Source organism: Eubalaena glacialis, chromosome 11 (genome assembly GCF_028564815.1).
Source record: "Eubalaena glacialis isolate mEubGla1 chromosome 11, mEubGla1.1.hap2.+ XY, whole genome shotgun sequence".
NCBI lineage: Eukaryota > Metazoa > Chordata > Mammalia > Artiodactyla > Balaenidae > Eubalaena > Eubalaena glacialis.
The window spans coordinates 9254870-9272677 of NC_083726.1; the positions used below are offsets into that span (position 1 = coordinate 9254870).

Sequence of the window (17808 nt, forward strand, 5' to 3'; positions counted from 1 at the left end):
CTCAATAAATGCTGATTTTGTGAATGAGTAAGTGAATGAATGGTCCCATCAGGTGGGAGCTACAGGAAGACAAATTTCAGCTTCGTGAAAGAACTTCCTAGCACATTAGGCTGTCCCAGTATGCAATCGGCTGCCTTGTGAGTTGCCCCCAGTGGCAGCACACAAGCAGGGGCCGAATGGATGTGGAGGTGAAGGCTCTGACCGCTAAGGAACCTTCCAGTACAGAGGTTCTGTCTCCTCCATCGCTTGAAGAGGGAGCCAGTAATTTGGGGAAGAGGAGGAGCAGGAAGGAAGAAAACATCCTCGGGATGGCAGGCCGGTTACTCGGGAAACAGGACATTTATAGCTGCGAGCTTGGGTGGGACTGGGCGGGGGGTTGGGCTCTGGAGTCCAGGCTTGTGGCTTCCCATCCTGCCCTCTGCACCCACACCATCCCTAGGCACAAAGGACAGGAAGGACCCAGGACAGGGGTAGGTCTGGGTCACCAGAGTTCCCAGCATCCCACACGGGGCTGTTCATAACTCACAAAATGTCTTCATTGAACCCTCCCCCTAAGCCAGGACTGGCGACATAATTTGTGGGGCCCAGTGCTAAGTGAAAACGTAGGACCGCTTGTTCAAAACGTATTAAGAATTTCAAAATGGTGAAATCAGAGCATTAAACCAAGCATGGGGCCCTAGGGGACTCCATATGCACCCAGCCCCCCCGACCCCCAGGAGGATGCTGGCCCGTGGACCCCACCCCATCCCACCCCCACCCCAAGGACCAAGAGAAGACATCAGACGGAGACCTCGCCACAACGCTGAAGCCGGGCCAGTGCCTCACTCTGCCCAGCTTAGATCTTCAGTGTCTTTATTTATAAATATGAGCAGACGGTGAGGGGGAAATCACTAAGCAATAGAGGAGACTCTTCAAGTCAAAAGGGCAGAGTGGGGGCACCTCCCTGGTGGTCCAATGGTTAAGAATCCGCCTTCCAATGCAGGGGACACGGGTTCGATTCCTGGTCCGGGAAGATCCCACGTGCCGCGGGGCAACTGAGCCCAAGCTCTAGAGCCCGCAAGCCACAATTACGGAGCCCACGCATCGCAACTACTGAAGCCTGTGCGCTCTGGGGCCCGTGTGTGCCACAACTACTGAGCCCACGTGCTGCAACTACTGAAGCCCGTGTGCCTAGAGGCCGTGCTCCATGACAAGAGAAGCCACCGCAATGAGAAGCCCGCGCACCGCAACGAGGAGTAGCCCCTGCTCACTGCAACTAGAGAAAAGCCTGAGCGCAGCAAGGAAGACCCAGCACAGCCAAAATAAATAAATCAATCAATCATGCAGTACTGACTTAAAAAAAAAAAAAAAAGACTTCCCTGAAACAGGAGTTAAGAAAAATTATCCTAAAACGTGGAAATACAGCAAAGGGAAGGCAGTATTTCTCACAGTGTCTTTTGGAGCATTATTTAACAGACCTATCTAAGGATTATTTCATCATCTAGGGGAATATACCTTTGTTTGATTCACTCTTTACCATTAATTAACAGTCTGGCTGCTGTGCAATTACATGTAAACTCGGAAATATTTGTAAGTGATTTCTGAGAGGGCAGACAGCAGAGGCAAGAAGAACTACAATCCTGCAGCCTGTGGAACAAAAACCACATTCACAGAAAGATAGACAAGATGAAAAGGCAGAGGGCTATGTACCAGATGAAGGAACAAGATAAAACCCCAGAAAAACAACTAAATGAAGTGGAGATAGGCAACCTTCCAGAAAAAGAATTCAGAATAATGACAGTGAAGATGATCCAGGACCTCGGAAAAAGAATGGGGGCAAAGATCGAGAAGATGCAAGAAATGTTTAACAAAGACCTAGAAGAATTAAAGAACAAACAAACAGAGATGAACAATACAATAACTGAAATGAAAACTACACTAGAAGGAATCAATAGCAGAATAACTGAGGCAGAAGAACGGGTAAGTGATCTGGAAGACAGAATGGTGGAATTCACTGCTGCGGAACAGAATAAAGAAAAAAGAATGAAAAGAAATGAAGACAGCCTTAGAGACCTCTGGGACAACATTAAATGCAACAACGTTCGCATTATAGGGGTCCCAGAAGGAGAAGAGAGAGAGAAAGGACCAGAGAAAATATTTGAAGAGATTATAGTGGAAAACTTCCCTAACATGGGAAAGGAAATAGCCACCTAAGTCCAGGAAGCGCAGCGAGTCCCATACAGGATAAACCCAAGGAGAAACACGCCGAGACACATAGTAATCAAACTGGCAAAAATTAAAGACAAAGTATTGAAAGCAGCACGGGAAAAATGACAAATAACATACAAGGGAACTCCCATAAGGTTAACAGCTGATTTCTCAGCAGAAACTCTACAAGCCAGAAGGGAGTGGCATGATATACTTAAAGTGATGAAAGGGAAGAACCTACAGCCAAGATTACTCTACCTGGCAAGGATCTCATTCAGATTCGATGGAGAAATCAACAGCTTTACAGACAAGCAAAAGCTAAGAGAATTCAGCACCACCAAACCAGCTCTACAACAAATGCTAAAGGAACTTCTCTAAGTGGGAAACACAAGAGAAGAAAAGGACCTACAAAAACAAACCCAAAACAATTAAGAAAATGGTCATAGGAACATACATATCAATAATTACCTTAAACGTGAATGGATTAAATGCTCCAACCAAAAGACACAGGCTTGCTGAATGGATACAAAAACAAGACCTATGTATATGCTGTCTACAAGAGACCCACTTCAGACCTAGGGACACATACAGACTGAAAGTGAGGGGATGGAAAAAGATATTCCATGCAAATGGAAATCAAAAGAAAGCTGGAGTAGCAATACTCATATCAGATAAAATAGACTTTAAAATAAAGAATGTTACAAGAGACAAGAAAGGACACTACATAATGATCAAGGGATCAATCCAGGAAGAAGATATAACAATTATAAATATATATGCACCCAACATAGGAGCACCTCAATACATAAGGCAACTGCTAACAGCTATAAAAGAGGAAATCGACAGTAACACAATAATAGTGGGGAACTTTAACACCTCACTTAAACCAATGGACAGATCATCCAAAATGAAAATAAATAAGGAAACAGAAGCTTTAAGTGACACAATAGACCAGATAGACTTAATTGATATTTACGGGACATTCCATCCAAAAACAGCAGATAACACTTTCTTCTCAAGCCCGCACAAACATTCTCCAGGATAGATCACACCTTGGGTCACAAATCAAGCCCCAGTAAATTTAAGAAAATTGAAATCATATCAAGCATCTTTTCTGACCACAACGCTATGAGATCAGAAATGAATTGCAGGGAAAAAAACGTAAAAAACACAAACACATGGAGGCTAAACAATACATTACTAAATAAGCAAGAGATCACTGAAGAAATCAAAGAGGAAATCAAAAAATACCTAGAGACAAATGACAATGAAAACACGATGATCCAAAACCTATGGGATGCAGCAAAAGCAGTTCTAAGAGGGAGTTTTATAGCTATACAAGCCTACCTCAAGAAACGAGAAAAATCTTAAATAAACAATCTAACCTTACACCTAAAGGAACTAGAGAAAGAAGAACAAACAAAACCCAAAGTTAGCAGAAGGAAAGAAATCATAAAGATCAGAGCAGAAATAAATGAAATAGAAACAAAGAAAGCAATAGCAAAGATCAATAAAACTAAAAGCTGGTTCTTTGAGAAGATAAACAAAATTGATAAACCATTATTAGCCAGACTCATCAAGAAAAAGAGGGAGAGGACTCAAATCAATAAAATCAGAAATGAAAAAGGAGAAGTTACAACAGACACCGCAGAAATACAAAGCATCCTAAGAGACTACTACAAGCAACTCTATGCCAATAAAATGGACAACCTGGAAGGAACGGACAAATTCTTAGAAAGGTATAACTTCCAAGACTGAACCAGGAAGAAATAGAAAATATGAACAGACCAATCACAAGTAATGAAATTGAAACTGTGATTAAAAATCTTCCAACAAACAAAAGTCCAGGACCAGATGGCTTCACAGGTGAATTCTACCAAACATGTAAGTGATTTCTGCCCAATATAAAAGATAACCCCAAAGGTTATGTTTTATGACCTTATAAGGCTGTTAACCAGCTTTGATTCTAACTGCCTCTTATCCCCACATTTTTTCTCCAGTGCCTGTCTTCCTAATTCTGCTGATTACCATCCTGCTTGTTCCTCATTAATGAGTTGAATAAATCTGATACATGTTCCTTCTAAGATTTGTGTGAGGGTAATTTTTTTTTAACTTTTTGGAAATTACACTTTGACTTCAGGATCAGGAAAGGACTTTTAAGAAGGCTGATTTGTATCTATAAAGAGATACGAGTGAATAATGCGTCCATAAAAATAAGCTGCTCTGAAAAATAAATTCAAGAGCCAGAAGTGATCCTGGGAATTAAAAAGACACAGAGGAGAGGAACGCTTCCATTAGGGGCGGTAAATAGAGAAAAGGACATCGTTAGTGATTCAGAAGGCCAAGTCAAGGAATTCTCTCCAAGTACAGATGAAATCTGTGAGAGAAATGAGGAAAAATGCAGAGAATAGAGGAGGGAAATAACCACTTACTGGGAATTCCAGGAGAGAGCAGAGAAGAATGGGCAATCACTAAAGAAGATACAGAAGATTTTTTTTCTGACTTGAAGGAATACATGAGTCTTGAGTTCCAAAAGGCCCCACAGGGAGCAGTTCTTCACTTACACCTGCCCTTGTGAAATCTCTGAATTCTGAAGGTGAGGAGAAAACCTACAAGCATCTAGCAAGGAAAAAGCAGGCTGTCTCCCAAGAAAAAAGAACCAGATCTATAGTGGCCTCAGCTGCAATGCTATGGTGTCGATTTGGCTGGTATCATGGGCAGGGTTCTGAGGGAGAAAAACTATGACTCTAGAACAGTACAGACAAAAACTGCCCTTCACCCACAAAGATAAAAGGAATATACGCTCGGACAGGCAAGACTGAAAAATGACACTATCCAAACACCTTTTCTTTTTAAAAAAAACTGCTTAAGGATGTCCTCCAGCCAAACCAAAATGAGAATGAGAATGAAGAATTTGACAAAGGGGTGACACAGCTCCCAGCATAGGGACCCCAGCATTAACTTCTAGTTTGGTCTAAATCATTGCTGATAATGTGGTTGTAAAACTGAATACAGCTCTTAGGAAAGGATACTCAGAAGAGCTGCCACATTTTAAAGAACACCAGTGAGCGAACCACTGCCCTTCAGGACTCATCTGTGGAATTCAGCATATACTTGGTGATACCAACTCCCCATCTCAGCCATGTGCCTGGCCACCCTCCCTGCCCCTTCTCAAGGGCATCACACACATATGCTGGAATGCACACATATGCAAATGTACATGCTCTCACAGATACTGACATGTGTATACACTCACACACACACTCGTGGGCCTCCAGCCTTTTTGTCTCCCCCCTTCTCACCTCTGCCATATTGACCATTACTGGGCATGGTTAACACCTGCTCGTCCTTCAGCTCCTGTGTGTGTGTCACCTCCTCAGGCAAGTCCTCAAGCTCCCGAGCCCCCAGCCTGGCCCAGAAATGCTCTCAGAAAATCATAACACTTTCCCAGAGCTCTGGTCTCAGCATGTGGCATGTTCACCCATGTGGCTGCTGGATGCCTCTTTCCAGATGGTAGTTGGGAAGGACAAGGCCTATGTCTGGATTTGCCATCCTCCATACCCCACATCGAGGACAGCGCTGACACTTAGTAGGAGCTCAGTCAACCCCTGGCTGTTGAATGTGTGAATGGGCCACCAGCCTGGTTTGACCCAGGAAAGCAAGGACAAGGCACAGAGCAGAGTCCAAAATGCTCCAAACAAGCTGAGTTGTCACCTGGCCTCTCTCTGACTGTAGCTTAAGTCTTGGCAGAAATAACCACAGTTTGGAGTCAGACAGTACTTGAGTCTGTGCTGGATCTCTGACTTGCCGAGTGATCTAGATTGATAATAATAATAATAATAGCTGGGATTTCCCTGGTGGTCCAGTGGTTAAGACTCCATGCTCCCAGTGCAGGGGGCCCAGGTTCGATCCCTGGTCAGGGAACTAGATCCCGCATGCCACAACTAAAGATCCCACACAGAGCAACGGAGCTCCCATGTGCACAGCCAAATAAACAAATAAATATTTTAAATAATAATAGCTAACATTTATTGGGTGTTCACTTTGATGTAGCTACTATTCATTAAATTATCTCCATTTCACAGATGAGGAAACTGAGGCTTAGAGAGGTTAAGTGGCTTTCTCAAGGTCATAGTTAGTATAAAACAGACCCAGTATCAGCTGACAGTGCAGGAAGACACACGATTTACCCGAATGGGGAGGTATGAATGTCTGTCTGTCCAGGCCATTCAGGGAAGGGACATAATTCCTTCCTTTGCAGGCATCCAGGAAGGACCCAGACAATACCACACAGCTTCTTCAATATTACCAAGAAGCCCCAGGGATTATTCAAATGATGTCTGGCATGTACCAGAGGCTAGGACCTGTCTGATACGGTCTACCTACCCTGCCATGACAATGAAGAAATCCAGTCGGTTCCATGTGTCCCCAAGGTAGCACTTCTTGCCAAAAATGCCCAGGGCCACCATCTTGAGCACCATTTCCATGGCAAAGAAGACAAAGATGAAGTCATCAAAGACCTGCAGGGGCAGGAGGAAGGCAAGAAGCAAGGGACAGCATGAGGTTCTGGAGCAGGACCCAGGGTCAGAGCCACGGTGTGAGGTGGGAACATGGGCACGGACACGAGGGGCCAGGGAAAGACCTGGAAACTTCTTCTCCTAGGCAGGGAGAGAACCTCAGAGATCCTCGTCCAATGGAGTCATTTCACAGATGAGGAGACTGAGGCCCAGAATGGGGAATGAGCTTGCCCAGGGTCATCCAGCCCACTCTATTTGTTCCCTAAAAGCAAGCATAATGACGAGGGACCCAGATGGGAGTGGGGCAAAGGGGGTCTCCCTGATAATCGCCATGCACTGGGCTAGATATGTGACCTCTTCAATTCTCACAATGACCCCATGAATGCTCCCATTTTACAGATGAGGAAACTGGAGCTCAGATTGTTTAAGTGACTTGTCACAGGTCACACAGCAGTGAATGGCAGACCAGAAATGACACTCAGGTCTATCTGACTCCAAAACCTACATGGAAGGAGCTTTCTCAAAACACGCCTGCAAGATGGGAATAAAGACACAGACCTACTAGAGAATGGACTTGAGGATATGGGGAGGGGGAGGGGTGAGATGTGACAGGGTGAGAGAGTGTCATGGACATATATACACTACCAAATGTAAAATAGATAACTAGTGGGAAGCAGCCGCATAGCACAGGGAGATCAGCTCGGTGCTTTGTGACCACCTAGAGGGGTGGGATAGGGAGGGTGGGAGGGAGGGAGATGCAAGAGGGAAGAGATATGGCAACATATGTATATGTGTAACTGATTCACTTTGTTGTAAAGCAGAAGCTAGCACACCATTGTAAAGCAATTATACTTCAATAAAGATGTTTAAAAAAAAAAAAAAGAAAATTTGGTGGGTTCACATAAAAAGAAAAAAAAAAAAAAAAAAAAAAAACAGGCCTGACACCTCCAGTGGGCACAGGTCTCGGTGCTGCCTTCTTCCGCTCAGAAAGGAGGCCCCAAATATGTCCCTAGTCATGGGCTCAGGTGAGTATGTATTTCCTGAGGATGGGGCCTGGGTGGAATTCCTCTTCCCAGGATCAATGAGGGCTACAGTCAATTCAACAAATGGGCGCTGAGCCCCTTCTGTGGGCAGCACATAGGCTGGGTGTTGGGGACACAGAGGTGAGTGCTCGGTAAACTCACCACCTGGTAGGGAAGCCAGCCTAGTACCCACTGAGGCTAAGTGGTTCTAGCTCTACCCAGGGCCCTGGGGCTCGCTGAGGAGCATGTTACCCACTTGGACCCCAGACCCTCCCCAGATATTCTAATTCTGCAGGTTTGGGATGGGTCAGGGGTCTGGATCTTTAACTAGTGCCCCAAGGGAACCTGAGGCCTTGGGCTGCTTGGGAACCACTGAGTCCTGTGGGAACACAGGAAGCAGAGGGCAAGTCTTCCCAGGAGGAATCTGACTTTCTCAGGGAGACAGAATTGGATGTTTCCACATCTGTAAAATGGGTATAAACCTAACACCCTGCACTACGGGTGTACATGTGCCACAGGGACCAAACGTCAGGCCTCCATCTGGAACCTTGGTGAGATGAGACCAGGAGAGGTCCAGGAGGCCACTCGTAAGGCACAGACAGAGTTATGGAGCTCGGCCTTTATTCCATGAGCACTGGGAACAAAGGGCAGGCTTTCTGCAGGGAGTGTCCAGTCACCTGTGCTTTACTGGATACGGGGTAGGGGTGGGGAGAACAGGAGGAAGCTGGTGGTGGGAGATAAAGGGGGTGTGGACTAGGGCAGAGACCTCGAGATAGAGAGGATGGAAGGGAAACGGGTAAGACCAGCTGGGAGTGAGGAAGAAGAGGACAAGAGAGAGGGCAGGCCAGGTGGTGAAGATGTGGCTGGGCAGGGTGGGGCGGGGCATGGCAAGAATGGGCGGGGCACGGCAGGAGGGGCGGGGCATGGCAGCCGGCCTCACCTGTAGGATCTTGCAGCGGTCTGACAGGCAGTCCATGTCGTCGCACGGCTGGTACATGCCAAGTGTCACGCAGTTCAGCAGGATCACCAGCATGCTGATACATTCAAACCACGTGCGCACCAAGTCAAGGACAAAACAGCTGGGGGACCGTGGTGCACCACCCACCACAAACACAGGGCCACCCCATTTCCCTCCAGGTGCCTCCCCTGATGGGTCAATGCCCCCATTTTCAAAGACCTTGGAGCCAGCCTACCCCTCTCACAACAGACAGGGCCACACGTGCCAAATCCACCAGGGAACCCAAACCCCACCAAGCCACCGCCTGCCAGGACGCCCCACCACCTTGCCCCAGCCTGAGAGTACCCCTCAGACCCAGAAAGGGAGAGGTCCCCAGAGGCCCAGCTGGCAGGCCATCTCCGGACTACCCCAGCCGCTCTGTCTCTGACCACCACCTCCCTCTGACTGTCTTTGCCTCCCTTCTCTGACCACCCTTCGTCTCCGCAACCCACGGCCCCTCCATCTCTGTCCGACCCCTGGAGCTGAAGCCTGCAGAGGGCCCGCCCAGCGTGGCTGAGATTGGCTGGACACCCTGCCCTTCTCTCCTCTCCTGTGGCTGCGTTACAACTCGTGACCAGACTCAGGCACGTCTGTGCCTAGGCCCTCCCCAGTCCCTGCACCAGGCGGGGTGGGGCTCAGCCTCCTTGGGCCTGTCCAGGCAGAAGGTCTCCTGCAGCCACCAGCCTTGGGCAGGGCCTCAGGGGCACTGCTTGGGCCCAGATGAGTGGGCTCCCCAGGCCAGGCCGCTCTCCTCACTAACACCCTCCTGCTTCCTGACTGGTTCCTGCCCAGTCTTAGAACACAGCCGACTGATGTTCAGCCCACCCCTCCCAAGCCACCTAGAGTCCTAGAACCAGGGGGGCCAGAGCTCGAAGGGACCTGAGGGCCTGGGTCATTCACAAGTTATCTTGCTGACATGCTCGTGGTCTTTATCCACAACTAGAACCGACATTCCAGGGGGACGGGGGGTTACATTCACAGCCCTGACAGGGACAGGCACCTAGGAGGAGTTCAGTAAACGTCTGTTGTGATTAAGTAAATCTCTCTAGGCACTGCCCACTCTGACACCCAAGGATTCTTGAGGGTCCTCAAATGAAAGCCCTGGCCCCTCAATTTCAAAGCCCTTGCCCTGAGCTCAGATGTAGCTATGGAGGCCAGACCCTTAGCCAGACCCCATCCAGCGCAGAGGGCAGGGAGTACCTCTTGCCTGATGGAAGACTGACCTGGTTTCCTTGGCAACGAACTCCTTCCCATTCCCAGCCCTTGCTCACCGTGGGATGCTGCCTTCCTTCCCGCCTTCCCCTCAGACCCTCCTCGCCCCAGCCCTGCTCCTTCCTGCCCCCCCAAACCTCTGTCACTCTCCTGCCACAGTCTGTAATTAATTTCAGTCGCTGCCAGGGCCCCCTTCTAGCCTGAGCATCGCTCCAGCAGCAGCTTCATCATTAATTAAGTTTTTTGAAGTTCAAACGTTCTAATTACCAGCGAACGTCCCCCACCCCCTTGCCTTTTCCCCCTGCCTGTCGTGCTCGCTCTCCTTCCAGCCACCTCTTCTGCTCCCTCTGCCCTTCCCGCCAGTTTCATGTTCAAAGTGCACTTGGCAGGTGTCTCCCAGGAGCCTGGCACTCCCACTTCTTCCTCACCAAGGCCCTGAGCAGTGGAGGTCAGCAGGCCCATTTTACAGATGAGGAAAACTGAGGCTTAGAGAAACAAGGGGCCTCTCCTAGGTCACACAGCTGGAAAGCACCGGTGCTGAGATTCACACCAGGCCTGCTCTCCTCTGTAACGCAGGGCCCATCTCTGCCTGTGTCTTCACCACCCCTCTCTGAGGCCTCAGCCCATCCTCAGCGTCTCTCGCCTGGACCCTGCACAGCCTCCCCCATAGCCTCCAGCTCTGGTCTCTGCCCCTCCAATCTGCCCTGCACACGATCCCCAGGCACTTGCTGTGTGGCCAACACTATCCGAGCTCTTTGCAAGTGTTATCTCATTTAATCCTCCAGCACTGTTATAAGCCCCATTTACAAGTGAGGAAACTGAGTCACAAAAGGGAACACAATTTGCCCAAGGACCCCAGCTGGGAAAAGGCAGAGCTGGGATACAAAACCAGAGCCTGCTTTTCTTGCCCCCAAGCTATTTCATCACTGCCAGATTAATCTGGCTGAAGCAGAACTCTGATGATACCTCTCCCCTGTTCAAAAACCTTCCATGGCTCCCCATCACCTTCCCTGGCCTGACACTCAAGGCCTCCTACATTCTGACCTCACTGAACTCTTCTGGCCTTACCTCCCACCAGCCTTTGCATGCATTGAACTTCTTGCTGTCCCCAAGCATACGCTTTGCATGTATTTTCTTCTACCATCTTTACTAGGCAAACTCCTACACATCCTTCAGGTGACAGCCCAGGTCATTTGTCACCTCTTCTTTTTTTTTTTTTTTTAATTTTTATTTATTTATTCATGGCAATGTTGGGTCTTTGTTTCTGTGCGAGGGCTTTCTCTAGTTGCAGCAAGTGGGGGCCACTCTTCATCGCAGTGCGCGGGCCTCTCACTATTGTGGCCTCTCCCATTGCGGAGCACAAGCTCCAGACGCGCAGGCTCAGTAATTGTGGCTTACGGGCCTAGTTGCTCCGCGGCATGTGGGATCTTCCCAGACCAGGGCTCGAACCCATGTCCCCTGCATTGGCAGGCAGATTCTCAACCACTGTGCCACCAGGGAAGCCCTGTCACCTCTTCTTGAAGCTTCCCTTGAAGCACCTTTCCCCACTCACATAGTGGTGGCTCAGCATCCTCTCCGGAAGTGCTCCCCACCCACCTGGTCTAGCTCATATCACAGTAATGAACTTGGCAGTAATCACGACTACTGCATGCCAAGCCCCTAGGGGCATGGCCCTAACGCTCATCACAGCCCACTGGGGGCAGGTGGAGAAACGGTCTGGAGAGCTGGAGTGACCTGTCCAAGGTCACACAGTCAGTGAGTGGCCCAAACGGTCTGACTTAGTGGTGCGGGAGCCGCCGCCACGGGGGTGCCTCTGTGGCTCATCCCTCGAAGGGGCAGATGGAACGGCTTTCACCTCTAGATTGCTCAGCTTCAGACACTCAGAGATGGACAGTCTCAGCCCTGCCCCGAGGCGGTGGGGGAAATCCCAGATGGCACAGCCTGGGCCCTTTCCAGGAGCCCATGAGGCTCAGAAGTCAGGCCAGAGCTGGCATCGCTGCCCGTGGTTCCTGACACGCTCCCCACTGGCTTGGGGATCAAAGGCACCAGCCCTCCTTGAAGTTAAACCAGACCACATGGTGCGGGATCGGAGAACGTCAGAGGGAGTAAAGGTCGCGGGCTGAGCAACCTGGTGGCCTGGCCCAACGCCCAATGTTGCCATCATTAGTCACAAGCGCTGAGGAGCTCCAAAAGCCATCAGGCAAAGCTCCGGGGTTCTGGGACAATGTGAGGGAGGACAGAGGCCCAGAGAGGGTGGTAAGGGATTTCTGGGGAACAGGGCAGGCAGGGGTCTGAGTGCCAGCTCCACGAGGTCAGGGGCTTGTCAACGGCCCTGCGTTACCTCCCACAGAGAAGCTCAGGGCCCCCGTCTGGCACCTGAGGCTCTGCAGTTAGGACCCTGCCCCCTTGCCCACTTCGTCGCCCAGACTTGCATCCCTCTCTGGGTGACCTTTGTCACAGAACAACCCCAGGTCCTCAGAGAGCCCCTGATCCCATCCCCCACTGCACAGAGGGGACACAGAGGGGCAGAGAGCATCCCAGCAACACGGTGAGCCTGGATCGGAAGTGACCCTCTGACAAGAGATTCCCCGCCCACAGGGGTCCGTGAGCCACGGCTGGATTCCAAACCCTACCAAAACCCCACATGTCCCCAAACGTCCAGGCTCTGCGTGTGTAGCAGCTACTAGGCACAGGTCACCACCCCACCTCCCAGCTCCACTCCTGCCCCCATCTCAGCCCCACCTCCTGCCAGCCCCGCCTTAGGAGCCGGCCCATCTCCCCGCACCCCCTGCTCTGCTCCCCTGCTCTGCTCTCAGTGCCTATGGCCCTCAGAACTGGGGCCTCAGAGCCCAGCAGTGAATTAATGCGCACCTACTGAGCGCCTGCTGTGTGCCCGGGACCAGGTTAACAACAGCGATAATGGTAACAATGGCAAACACATCTCAAGTGTTCTTGAGTGTTTGTCTGCCAAGGAGCTTTCTAATCAAACAGCATGTATTATCTCATTTAAACCTTACATGCCAGTCCAGGCCCTATTCCCGGGGCCCCAGAACACAGAGCCCGCATAGCCATGGACTGAGGACCGGGGCCTATCATCTGTGTGCAACAGGGGAAGCCCCGGTCCTTGTCAACCTCTTCTATAACAGGGTCCAGAGTTTCCCATTCTTTGGCTTTGGGGGGAAAAAAAAGCCACCTCACCAGCAAAGGACTGAAAATCCCAGGCTGCTGTTATCTGCTGATTACTTAACATGACCTTGAGTAAGAATAAGAGATTCCATCACAAACCCTTTACACAATGGCTGTCTTCCAAGTGCTGAACGTTCGCTCACAGCCTTTAAATACGATCAATCAATTCAGGCCTGGCAGCGTGGAGAGTCGCCCTGCAAGTTCAGCCAACTCCCCCCAGCTGGCAGGTACTATTGTTATCCCCATTTTACAGATAAGGAAACTGAGGCACCAGTGCTGGCTCCAGGGCTCCAGCCACAGCCACCCAGGGTCACATGGCTGGTATGTGGCAAGGGCAGGATTTGAACCTGCTTCTGTTGACTCCAAACCCCCTGTTCTCGGCCGCATGCTCTCTGGCCCCAGGCACAGGGTCTGGACTGGCATGGGCTCTGTGGAATATCTGCTTTTCCCTTCTCGCCCACATTGGCTCCTCCCGATTGGGCATGGGTCAGCAGTGCGGGGTCAGGAAGGGGGATAGTCCACCCCCGCCGTGGCTGGGAAGGAAGGACCTGTGTGCAGGAGATGGCAGGAGGGGAAGCCAGTGAGGAGAGGGTGCTGGCCTCAAGGCCCCCAGTAAGAGCTGAGCTAGATCAGTACCATCTCCACGCCATGCCTGGCTGCTGTCTTAAGAAGGCCGGGGTGTGATCTGGGAGGACAGGGTCACCAGGGAAGCCACAATGCCAGGGGCCCCCTCAAACCTGCCACTTCCCAAAGAGAAGAATGACCAGCTGGGCAGTGTCCAAAGCCCGAGCAGGCCCCTCAGGGCAGCCTCCCTCTCCAGGAGCCAGAGCCAAGGCCTGCACAGTTACCATGGCAACCACCACCCTCCATCCTGTAGGCCCAGCTGACAGTCATGGTTTCTGTCATTTGGGGGGCTCTGGGAAGGTGGGCGGGGGGTGGGAGTGCTGGGTTTCGCTGGGGCGGCCAAGTTTGTTTTAATTTTTGTCAAATCTGAAATCAGATCCATTTCCCAGGGTGCACCTCAGTTGTCTAAATAAATCAAGTGGAGGAAGGGGGCTGGGAGCTGCATCCTCCTGGACCAGGGAGGCAGGGAAAGTGGGCCAGCCCCTATACAGGGTCCCTCCCATATACGTCCCCAGGCAGTCCAAGGATGGGCACGCAGGCCTCGGCCCTTCATAGACCAGGGCCTGAGGTTCCAGATCCCTGTTCTTGGGCCAGCTCTTTGATCCTCCGAGGCCAGGTTCACAAGCATCCATGGAGCACCTACTGTATACCTGGGCTGTGCATCAGTGTACTGAGATGAACCAGGCTCACTCCTGCCCGGGAGACGTCCAGAGTGCTTCCATGCTCCAGGACCCGCCGTGGTGCGAGGCCACGTCGTAAAGGTGGTTACCATTTTGAATGTCAACTATGCTCCAGGTCCTGGGCTTTAAAGAGGATATCCATTCACTCATTCATTCATTCATTCGACTTATCTTTATGAGCAACAACCACTCTGGAAAGCTGCTTGGCAGCATTTATTAAAACTAAACATAAACCTATGCTAGGATCCAGCTGTGCCACTCCTCGGTCCATACCCCAGAGAAATGCCCAAATAAGTCCACAAAAAGGCACGTGCGATTCTTAACAGCCCCAACCTGGGAACAACCCAAGTGTCCATCAACAGGAGAATGAGTCGGGCAGGAGATTTCAGCTGGGGATGATTTTGGCCCCCAGTGGACATGTGGCCATGTCTGGGGACATGTTTGGTTGTCACAACTGGGGTTTGAAGGATGCTCTTGGCACCCGGTGGGTGGAGACCAGGGACGCTGCTCAAAACCCTACAATGCACAGGGCGGCCCCACTGCAAAGAATTATCCAGCCCAAAATGTCAACTGTGCCGAGGCTGAGAAACTCTGTGGTACATCCTTTCGATGGAATACTACCCAGTGATGAAAAAGAACAAACTACTGCAGCAGCATGGATGGAGCTGCCAGGCATAACGCTGGCAACAGGAGCCAGATGCGAAAGAGCAAAGAGTGTCCGAATCCAATTACACGAAGTGAAAACCCAGGCAAAGCAAACCAATAGGGAAGGAGGTCAGAACGGCGGTAACTCTGGGGGTCCATCGCAGGTGGGGGTGAGGGAGCTTGCGGGGCTGGAGATGTTCTTCTTGGCCTGACTGGGGTCACAGGAGTGTGTGTATATGGAAAAATGCCTTGAGCTGGACATTAAGATTTGTGAGCTCTACTTCAAGCACACTTTATCCCAATAAAAAGTGTAACAGGGCTTCCCTGGTGGCGCAGTGGTTACGAATCTGCCTGCCAATGCAGGGGACACGGGTTCGAGCCCTGGTCCAGGAGGATCCCACGTGCCGCGGAGCAACTAGGCCTGTGTGCCACAACTACTGAGCCTGCGCTCTGGAGCCCGCGAGCCACAACTACTGAGTCCGCGTGCCACAACTACTGAAGCCCGCGCACCTGGAGCCCGTGCTCCACAGTGCGTGGGGGCCGCCACGGTGAGAAGCCCGTGCACCGCAACAAAGAGGGGCCCCCGCTCACTGCAACTAGGGAGAGCCCGCGCGCGGCAATGTGGAACCCAACGCAACCAAAAATAAATTAAATAAATAAATTTTTTTAAAAAAAAGTGTAACAAAAAAAATGATAAAGAATCACAGCTATAAGGAAAAATAAAATGCAACAATTAAAAAAACACAAGCACCCGCTGGGGCACCAGCTGTGATGGACCCCCAGGGCACCTTCACCACAACCCTGCAAGAGAAGGGTGCCATCCTTGTTTCACAGACTTGCCCAAGGCCACAACAAGGGACAGAACCAGATTTGAACCTCACACCATTCCATCTTTGTTTGTTTAAAGATTTGTTCTGTCCAAACCCACGGCAGCCTTGGGAGACAGGCATGGCAGACATCATCACACCCACTTAACAGATATGAAAATGAAGGTCCAGAGACTGCAGGACTTGCCCAAGGTGTCACAGTTGTTGAGCTGAGACAGAAAATTGTTCCACAAAGTGAAGAGACCTGCTGGGCAGATGGTCCTAGGCCTCTCTCCACTTACATGGCTCTAGCAACAGGGAGCTCCCCACATGACACACAGCCCTGCCCAGGCTGATTGGTTCTGGTTATAAGCTATGGAGCCTCAGTGGGCTGAGATCCCTTAGAAGGACTGAGCTCTCCCTTCCTTGTCCCTGCCCCCAAGCCCACTTCTTAGAGTCCCTGTAATTTGACAACTCATTGAATTTGGCCAGTCTCTGATTCCCAGATGCCCAGCAGGCCTCCGTGCCCAGTGCAGACAGCTGGAGTGGGGGAGGCAATGGTGAGGGAACTGGGGCCGTCAGCTTGGAAGAAAACCCGGGGCGGATGGTCCACAGGAAAGAAGCTCCAGCCAAGTACACTCTCCAGACGTCACACCTCAGCCATCGCTGAAGAGAAGAGCAGGGAAGGCCCCTGGGGGGCCAGGGTCCCTCTGTCTGTGAGCTACCCCAGCCTCAGGAGCCCATCCACAAAGAAGGTGCACTGCAGGGGAGCCTCCTGGAGTCCTAGACACTGGGTGTGGATGCCTCCCCTGGGCCCTCCCAGCACCTTGGACGTCCCCCTGACGACGGTGTGGTCTGTCCTGGCCTCCCGCCCCCAACCAGGCCGTGCTCTCCAAGGGCAGAGCATATCCGACCCTCTCTGTGCCCAGAGGCCCACCTGGAGCAGCAGCTCAGGGGCATCTGCAGCCTCAGGAGGGAGTGAGGTCCCCGTCACCTGGAGGCATCAAGGAGGCTAAGGAGGGCCTTCTACACCAGAGGGATCTGCAGCCTTCCTCCCCACCCTGAACTCCCCCTCCTCTCCTTTTTAACATCCATCACTCACTATTCATATATTCAGCCCCTCTTCACTGAGGGTCCCTTCTGGCCCACGTTGGCTCCGGGAACCCCAAATAAAGAAGATATGGTCCCTGCCCTCCAGAAACCATGAGCAAACACTCCGTGGAGACACAGACGGAGAAGGTGAGGGCTGGACAGAGGGTGATGACAATCTCCCTCAGCCTCCTGGGGGCCTGTCCCCACCACACATCTCCCCCGCCTGCCCCTGACCACCCACGTACACACATTCACGTGTGCATTCCCATGGAGCCCCACAGCCCCTCCCGCACGTACACGCGCTAACCCGCGTGCACACCATCCTCCACACCCCCCAGGCAGCAGCACTGGGTACGGCCGACCCACTCTCTCCCTGGGGAAGCTCATGAACCCTTTCTCAGAATAATGTTTTTAAGTGCAAAATTGTTCTTAAAAGAATGCTTAGTATTAGAAAGGAAGGAAGCCAGCTCTGTTAAAATAGTTGTCAAAATATTTTTTAGAAAAACAAATTTGTGATGGGGGTGTGTTTCGTTATCAACACAACGAATAACCAGAGCTGGGGCGGGTCTGATACTGTCTGCCTGGGAAGCAGGGATGAATGTCAATGACATTCCGAGAGCTCTACAACGACCATGCGGCACAGAAATATTAAATATCGGTGACTGCTACTGGCGACAGTCGCAGGAACTGCCAGTAACCCCACCGTGCTTGGTTGCCTCCATTCATAATAGATAGAAATGCTCCATTTCAGTCAGAAGTCAGTGAAAACAAACATGCAACTTGTCCCCATCCAAGTTCACGAACCTTAGTTTAAGACCCTTGTTCTAGAAACTTTCTCCT

At 50.9% G+C, this 17808-nt stretch overlaps 1 protein-coding gene and 1 non-coding gene across 2 annotated transcripts in view; one reads left to right on the forward strand and one right to left on the reverse strand.

Moving 5' to 3' along the window:
- The window catches only part of CACNA1I (calcium voltage-gated channel subunit alpha1 I), a 104443-nt gene that overhangs the window by 76670 nt on the left and 9965 nt on the right, over positions 1 to 17808 (reverse strand). Inside the window, exons 2-3 of the mRNA XM_061205491.1 lie at positions 8667 to 8778; positions 6574 to 6707 (exon numbers count right to left, since the gene is read on the reverse strand). Of these exons, the coding sequence (XP_061061474.1) occupies positions 6574 to 6707; positions 8667 to 8778 (246 nt within the window). The remainder of the gene's footprint in view (positions 1 to 6573; positions 6708 to 8666; positions 8779 to 17808) is intronic.
- TRNAW-CCA (transfer RNA tryptophan (anticodon CCA)) lies at positions 6039 to 6111 on the forward strand. The gene has a single exon. It is a non-coding gene; the product is annotated as a tRNA-Trp (tRNA).